Here is a 9,099-nt window from a genome sequence, read left to right as displayed (position 1 = left end):
CATGTACATGAACATAAATAAAACATAACACAAACAAACATAAGCATGCATGCATGTAATTAAACACATAATTTTATTTAACTTTTCATATATATTAGATTTTGCTGTTGCTTCTTTAACATGTTTTGAGACTATATATATACACTGAAAAACAGATATAATTTGTTTATATCATGTATTTTAATTTCATGGTTATTTATTTTTAGGTCTGATGTTTTGACATAAAATTACGTAAATCGTTTCTGTTTATCATTATATTTTGTCATGTCACTACAAATGTACTTCAATCTTGATGGCAATTGAACAAACACTTATAATTAAAGTTAGAACCAATCACAGAAACACTTACAATTGGTTGATATTTGATGGCAATCGACTGTCTTGGGAGTTAACTTATTAGCAATGAAGTACAATTTTTAATTATATCTATAACACAAGTGATGAATAGGGTGCAACTATATAACGCCTAGTCAATAAGACAATCAATGATGCATTTGTTGAACCAACGCCCACCATGTACTGTTAAATTACAACATAATTACAATATTCGGATGTTCGCACTTCAAATGATCACTATAAAGGTATAGGCTTGTGTCCATAGTCGTACAGTTTTCCACTGTTCAGTTGTACACAGATTTCAAATATGTCTGCTATGCACAGTGTTGTTTGGCTTTTCTACTGCTCGATGTCTTTCGCAATTTGTGCCGCTGACGGAAAAACAAACGTACAGATTCCTTTACTGAATAATAAAGCTACAGCTCCTCTGTATGCTGAATTTAATATGTCGAATTTGAATCAACGACTGAGAGAGATTTTTAACAAGGAAGTCATAGAGAATACAGTTAATGGTAAGTGTTTGAGAAAACGTCTAGTACTGTGGATTCATTTATATTCGTAGGATATCAAATTTCGTGGATTTCGTGGGTACGGGAGAACCAATAATTGTGATGTTCAACGAATAATCCTCTTCTGAAGGAAAGCATGCAGACTTTGAATTTTAAACTTACTTTTATTAGTTAATTTCGAATTTTTATTAGCAAATATTTTTTAAGTTTAACATTTTTTTTACAGATTCAATATCTTCTTAATAACTAGCCGAAGGACGCCTCCGGATGTGGGAGTTTCTCGCTGCATTGATTTTTTTATTAATCTTATCATGCCCATTATTTATACATTTTATTGTTTATCAATGCTATATTTCTAAAATCTGTTTGATTTAGAAGTTTTTAACATGGGCGTATATATTTTTTTGGTAATACTTATATATGTGAATAGATATATGTTGTAACGCGCTTAGGGCAATTTTAATATTATATAATGCGCTGTTATGAATACTGTATAATAATAATTACAATAATAATGATAATGATGAATATTCACGAATAGGCAAATTTTCTTTAAACCACGAAAATTGGTATCCACGAAAATGAATGAATTCACAGTATATAGATAAACTCATCATAGATACTAGGACTAAATTTTGTATATACGCCAGACGCGCGTTTCGTCTACAAAAGACTCATCAGTGACACTCGAATCCAAAATGTTAAAAAGGCCAAATAAAGTATAAAGTTGAAGAGCATCGAGGACCAAAATTCCTAAAAGTTTTGCCAAATACAACTAAGGTAATCTATGCATGATGTAGAAAAGCCTTTATATTTCAAAAAAAGCAAAATGTTGTTACAGTTGAAAACAAAAATGAATTTCCTTTTAGTGTGTGCGCATGTTCTTTTTTAACTTTTCTCTATTAGAAATGGTAGAGGGAACCAGGTTAAAAAGCCTACAATTGAGTTAAAATGTTAGACCAAACAATAATGTTGACAAAAGTTAGGTGCATTTAGTTTAAAATGAAATCCACATAGCTTAATAATTCGATCAGAGGTTAGTTTTAACAAGGTGTATAGTTTGACAAACTTTGTAGATGCAAGTGTAAGCATGTACGTCCATCGATGCAAGTGAATAAATCGAATGTTACTTGTTGAGTATATCATAGTTTATATCTGGGTGTAAGAGGTAGGTCGATACAAGAAAGTACGTCAATGTGGGTATATGCAGATAATACCTTATTAAGTATAAACACGTTATGGATCCGGACTGATAAGTAGATCGATAACCGTTATTGAAAGCAAACAACTGCTTAATTAAATAGCGGTAAATTTTGAAAATGAATAGGACCTCAGCCATACATAAATACACAGGAATATGACTATTGACTATAAACACAATAAGCAGCACATTTTGATTTAAAATATGAAACTTTGAATACGCAAGATGCTTTGAAGCAAATTAAATTTTGAAAAACGTAATAGCCTCAAAGATACATGGTTAGTTATACATTACTTTTTAGAAATGTAGCTATTATAAAGATCAAATATTGTCCTGGTTTTTTGTAAAGCATGCAAATAACAACAGGTTTGCAACATTTGTTTTTGTGTCATGTTCTATGTCTCTAACTTTTAAATCTACCTATAAAAACAATGTTTGAAATCATCATTTTCTGCCATAATTGCTAAAGCATTAGTAAAGAAACACTATTAGATCAATGTGAAGAATAAAAAGATGTGGTTTTATTTTAATTATAATGATGAGATATTTTTGCCAAATTTATTTCTTTTACTTATGCATACATAATTCGTCTAAAAGCTGTTACCATCAATTGCCAGATTGATAATTTCAATTGTTTAGCCTAAGTAAATGTTTTTTTTCTACCTATTTGTTGGTGTTACCTTAGCTAGTCACCACTTCAAATTAATCATGTATATCTATTGTATAGTCATTTTATATAATTAACTGTTAGCAAAACTATGTATTATTCTTGATAATAATGATGTTTTTGTCCCAGACGGATAACCCTGGCCTCACAACTTTTTGAAACTTTTGGTCCTCGGCGATCTTCAACTTTGTAGTTGTTACGGCTTTCAAACTTTTTTACATCTGAACATATTTTTGTGTGAACGTAGCGCGCGTCTGGCGTTAACAAATATTTTTTAACCTGTTACCTTTTGAAGACTTTTATTCATTTGTTTCTCTTTCCTATATGTTGTCCCATTTACCTGTTTATATATTGTAACCCTGTCGTGTATTGTTGTCATTTAAATGTTATAATTAACACTGCCATTCAAGAAGGAGGTTTGGCATGCCACAAAACCAGATTCATCCACCATTTTTGTCATAAAATACCCTGTACCAAGTCAGGAAAATGACCGTTGTTACATTAACATTTGTTTCTATGTGTGTTCCCTGTTTGTGTTGTGTTTCTGTTGTTCCTTTGTTCTCCTCTTACATTTGATAGGTTCCCTCAGTTTAAGTTTGTCACCCGGATTTTTTGTTTCTTTATCGATTTATGAATTTTGAACAGTGGCATACTACATGTACTGTTGCCTTGACTTAGTTGTATTTGGCAAAACGTTTAGGATTTTTTATCTTTGATGCTGTTCAACATATTAATTAGGCCTTTTTAACATTTTTTTATTCGGGCGTCACTTATGAGTCTTCTATAGTCAAAACGGGCGTCCGGCGTAAATATCAAATTTCAATCTTTGTGTCTATGAAGAGGTTATTTACATGTAAATGCACATTGTACATATTGTAATAAAAGATATGAATTATGAATTTACATGATATAAAGTTATGAAGTTATAAATCTTTCGTATCTTTTTTTTTATATGTTAAACAGTGAGCTGCGAAGAACCATACGAGAAGATAGGGAAAGGTTGTTATTCTATCAAGGATGACAACGTATCTGGTGATGCAGCATTTGTATGTATTACTTAGATAGAAAAAAAAGTACGGGAACACAAGGCTATATATGCAAAAAATTTGGTATATTTGTCAATGAGACAACTATCCACAAGAGATCAGATGACACAGAAATTAACAGCTGTAAATCACCGTACGGCCTTCAACATTGAGCAAAGTCCATACCGCATATTCAGCTATAAAAGGCCCCTAAATGACAAATGAATAGATGTTCTTAGCTGTATATGACAAAACTTTAAAAATTTGTTGGTCCTCAATGCTCTTAAACTTCGAACTTTTTCACTTTGGTAGAGTCGAGCGTCATTGATGAACCTTTTGTAAACGAAACGCGTGCCGAAAATAATATATTTTAATCCTGGTATTCATGATGAGATATTTTAGTATGAAATACTGAAAATAAGAGGGAAATCACGCAAAAGCTAAACAATATTACATAAGCTAGCTTTATAAGCGTGAATTTAGCGGGTAGCCACATATAAGTATCATGTAATTAAGTGTTTTGATAAAATGTTCATGGTGATTTTCCCATAAAAAATATATCAACTTTAAAATCTTTGATTTTTCAATGCTTTACTATGAAATGGTTTACTATTTGTTTTGTTTTGGCTTTCGATTTTTTTCCATCTGAACGTCACTGTATAGTCTTGTATGGACTAAATGGGCGTCTGGAGTATTAAATGTTAAACTTGGTACCTGTTTGTTAGCATTCGCGTGTTTTGTTGTGCTACGTGTTCTCCCATTTAATTGTAATGTAGTCTTGTCATGTAGTGTTGTCATGTAGTCTTGTCATAGTTAACATTGTCATAAAACTAGGAGGTTTGGCATGGCCAAAAATAACAGGTTTTTCTTAAACTGTCCTGTATTAAGCCAGGAAAATGGCCATTGTTGTATTATAGTTCGTTTCTGTGTGTTTGTTGTGTTGTAGTTCTCCTCTCATATTTCATGTGTTTCCCTCAGTTTTAGTTTGTAACCCGTATTTGCTTTTTTTCCCAATCGATTTATAAATTTCGAACCACGGTAAACTACTGTTACTTTATCAATTATATTTGTTTTCCCTTTATACCTGATTTTGATATACTCATACATTGTAGTCAATATATTGGAATTGTTTTAGACTGTCATATAATTCAGGGGTTTTGCAAGCTATAAAACCAGGTTTATTCTAACATTTTCTACATAAGGAAATGCATGTTCTGAATGAGGAATATGACTGCTGTTTTCTATACGTTTGATGTGTTTGCACTTTGATTTTGCCGTTCTATAAAAGGACTTTGCGTTTTGAGTTTTCTATGGATGTATTGTTGTCATTTTACTTTTACTTATATCACAGGCGAGCTGTACAAACCCTGGTGCTTACCTTGCTAACTTCGAAACTATCGAAGAAGCCATGATCATGAAATTGTTCCTTCAGAAGCGGAATTCAGGTAACTATCTCTCAAAATATTTGCAGAAATTATTGTTTACTTACAATTTAAGAATTATCGATGGGAAACTATACTGTCGTTTTGATTATGAAGACAATCTTATTAATTTTGTTTAACATTCATAAGAACAATACCTGTGCTACTTTTACTGTACCATATATAATATAAAAAAAGGAAATGACTTAAAATTCTATGTGAGACACCTTTTTATCCATGTTCAAATTGCGATGAATATTTTTGACAATTTAATGTCTTAAAATCTTACGACAAAATAATTCAGTATCTGTATTGTTAAGTCTAAACTCTAGCAGACGGTTATATTCTACTAAACTTCACAAATGAATGTTCTAGCTCATCCACATTCAAACATATCTGCGTGTATAAGCCCAGACAATTTTGATTCTCAGTACTTTAGTGTAAAATGAAACATTATTGTTTAAAAGTTAAGGTGTACGTGCCCGTTGTCAATAAAATCAACAATGTCGTCATATGTCAAATAGCGACAAACAGATTATTATTGGTTAAGCGAGAAAATTCAATTTCGTTGAGATGATGAACGATAATCTATAAATGCACTATACTATCAAGTAAGATGTAAAATACAGTTTGACACGCAAGCAGCAGGATTTTAAATGTTTTACAGTGTCTCGAAGACATGTTCTCTTAAAAAAAGAAAGAATCCACATAGTTTTGTGATATTTTAAACAAAATAATTACTTCGTTTTACATGTTTTAGTAGTTTTATTTTATAAAATGTCTTTAAATGTTTTTGTTGCTACTTTAGATCTCTTCCAAACGCTCCGATTGATTAACAAAGCACCAATGATTACATTGTAACAAAATGCATGCGTCATTGAATATTTATTATGAAGATGATTTCCTTATAGGTATACATTACTACGTTGGTGGACGTAATATCAATAGATACCTACCAAATGGCGATTGGAGATGGATTAAACATGGTAAAGCCACAAAGATGACTTATTTTGCCTTTGCATTTAATCAGGGACCCGATAGTAAACTTGATAGTGAAAACGACTGCATGTTCTTCTACGCTAGATATAGATACAAGTTCCATGATAATGGATGTGACAATGGAAAATACCTAGGAGGTTATATTTGTGAAATTTGACATGTGTTATATCAATTTGTTAAGATATAAATGAATAGCAAAAAAAATGAAATTATATTTATAAGTATCAAAAGGCCTTGATTGCGATACTATGTTGATTGTTTTATTGAGTGTCTATTTTTTCAGTTATTCGAATTGCTAAAGGGGAAATTCCTTACTAGTTACAAACATACATACATTAATTGTAGGAACATCTAAGATATGTGCAAAAGTCGGTACTAAATTATAATCCTGGTACCTTTGATAACTATTTACACCACTGGGTCGATGCCACTGCTTGTGGACGTTTCGTCCCCGAGGGTATCACTAGCCCAGTAGTCAACACTTCTGTGTTGACATGAATATCAATAATTTGGTCATTTTTATAAACTTCCTGTTTACAAAACTTTGAATTTTCGAAAAACTTTGAATTTTCTTATCCCAGGTATAGATTACCTTAGCCATATTTGGCACAACTTTTTGGAATTTTGGATCCTTAATGCTCTTCAACTTTGTACTTGTTTGGCTTTATAAATATTTTGATTTGAGCGTCACTGATGAGTCTTATGTAGACGAAACGCGTGTCTGGCGTACTAAATTATAATCCTGGTACCTTTGATAACTATCATACATTTATGTATTGTGGAAGTCTGATTTAGTATGCAAGTGGTTTATACATGATGGCATTTTACTTCCATATTGAACAACGATAGGTAATAAGTGTTTTAAGCTTACAATTTAAGATATTGTTCTTCAAATCTGTCTCCATCATTTATAAAAGTAAGAATTGAACTTGTTTTCTCATTTTAACTCGTATTTTCTTGGATTAATATGAGTTTCATTGTTTGAAATAATACTTCAATGTTATATTTGTTTTTTCTGCATATTGTAAGTTAACAAGCCACATGATAATAACGATACGATATATCTCTTAGTTACTTACGTTAATGTATGTAATATAATTTCTTTTTATACTTGAGCAAATACAAAATAATATATATTATCGTTTTAAAAAATGTGCTATTGTTTACAGATGCACTACAGTGAAAAGAAAAGATCAACCAATACAGCATAATGAGGTTGAAAATCCTTTTTGTCGGTAACTCCATATGCTCACTTCTACCGTTTGTCTAATAAATCAAGGTTCTACAAAAGTAAATCACGAATTCACCAATATTCCAACTGACTCCATTTTCGGAAAACAACATCAGTAATAATCATAAACCGTTAGCTATTTCTTTATTTCTTTAACTGCAGAACCAAATATAATGAAACTATGCTCTGGCTTCTGAAGCTACACAAAATAACTCACGAATATAGATTTGTTTCGTCTTCAATCCATTGCTTCATTACTAAATTGTCTATTCTACTTACTAATACGTTAAGTAAAATCATAAACCTAATACTACATTTTTAAATTAAGGCGTTTGGAAAAGTGGAATTAATTATTTTTGGAGTGTAAAAAATTCTTTAGAAGAACTTGATAAATTGCATGCTCATATTGATGATTTTGAATCTGCTCAAAGTTTTTAATTTTCTACCCCATATACCACTTTGCATCATATTCTAAACAGAAAAACATCATGCATCTAAGTATATGGACATTAAAACAGTCAGATTTTTGTTTATTTTCTTTTGTTACATCTTCTGACATCAGACACGGACTGTTCTTGAACTGAATTTAAATATGTGTATTGTTATGCGTTTACTTTTCTACATTGGCTAGAGGTATAAACATCATAAACATGTTTAACTCTGCTGCATTTTTGCGCCTGTACGAAGTCATGACTCTCTGGCCTTTGTTAGTCTTGTATTTTATTTTTAATTTTAGTTTTTTGTGTACAATTTGGAGTTTAGTGTCGCGTTCATCATCACTGCATTAGTATATATATATTTGTTTAGGGCCATATAAAGGACGCCTCCGGGTACGGGAACTTCTCGTTGCATTGAAGACCTGTTGGTGCGTCTTTTGCTATTGTCTGTTCTATGGCCGGGTTGTTGTCTCTTTGACACATTCCCGATTTCCATTCTCAATTTTACATATGTTCAAACTATCTTTTATAAGTAACAACACACAAACGAATTATGTCAATTGGACATGCTTTGTTAATATAACTGCCCTTAGATATTTATTAGATAACACTTTTGTTCGCTTTGGAGATTCCGTATATCGTCAAGCTTTCGGAATTCAAATGGGGACTAACTGTTCACCACTTATTACGGACCTCTTTCTGTTATTGTTAGTTACAATTTATGACTAAAATTAGCAAAGACCCATCGAAAGAACGTCACATACATAAGTTAACAATACATTTAGATATTTGGAAGACATATTGGCTCTCAATAATTACGTCTACAGTATGATTACTAAAAAAAATATCCTGTTGAACTAATTTTAGGTAAGGTGAATACTATCAATACGCCCTGCCTTGTCCTTTCCTTTCCTAGATCTTGATATCTTTATCACTAACGGGAAACTTAATACCGAAATTTATGATAAAAGAGATGATTTTTCATTTCTTGCGGTTAATTATTAATTTTTAGATGGTAACGTTCCCTTGTCACGATCTTATGGTGTGTTTTTTTTATTTTATTTTAACTTGTACGATTTGATCGTGTATGTAACACCGTATCAGATTTTAGCAAGAGAAATTTATGTAGTACTGAAAAATTATTACACCAGGGTTTTCGATAACACAAACTAGTCAAAATATTAACTTGCAGAAATCTTATACGTTCGGGCATTTCACATCCAATATTTTTACGGTAATTTTCTTAACAAAGGACGAACATGTCGGCATTCAC

The 9,099-nt window shown here is 31.4% G+C and overlaps 1 protein-coding gene across 1 annotated transcript; it reads left to right on the top strand.

The window, feature by feature from the left end:
- Positions 1–517: 517 nt before the first annotated feature.
- Positions 518–7,073, top strand: LOC134694949 (uncharacterized). Its single transcript, XM_063556065.1, has 4 exons — positions 518–848; positions 3,677–3,759; positions 5,090–5,183; positions 6,071–7,073. Exons 1-4 carry the CDS (start codon positions 644–646, stop codon positions 6,313–6,315), a joined length of 627 nt encoding a protein of 208 aa, XP_063412135.1. The 5' UTR covers positions 518–643; the 3' UTR covers positions 6,316–7,073.
- Positions 7,074–9,099: the final 2,026 nt, after the last annotated feature.

The sequence above is a fragment of the Mytilus trossulus genome, chromosome 13 (genome assembly GCF_036588685.1).
Source record: "Mytilus trossulus isolate FHL-02 chromosome 13, PNRI_Mtr1.1.1.hap1, whole genome shotgun sequence".
NCBI lineage: Eukaryota > Metazoa > Mollusca > Bivalvia > Mytilida > Mytilidae > Mytilus > Mytilus trossulus.
Note: the sequence above shows the minus strand (reverse complement) of the source record. Positions and strands in the feature narration are given on the sequence as shown.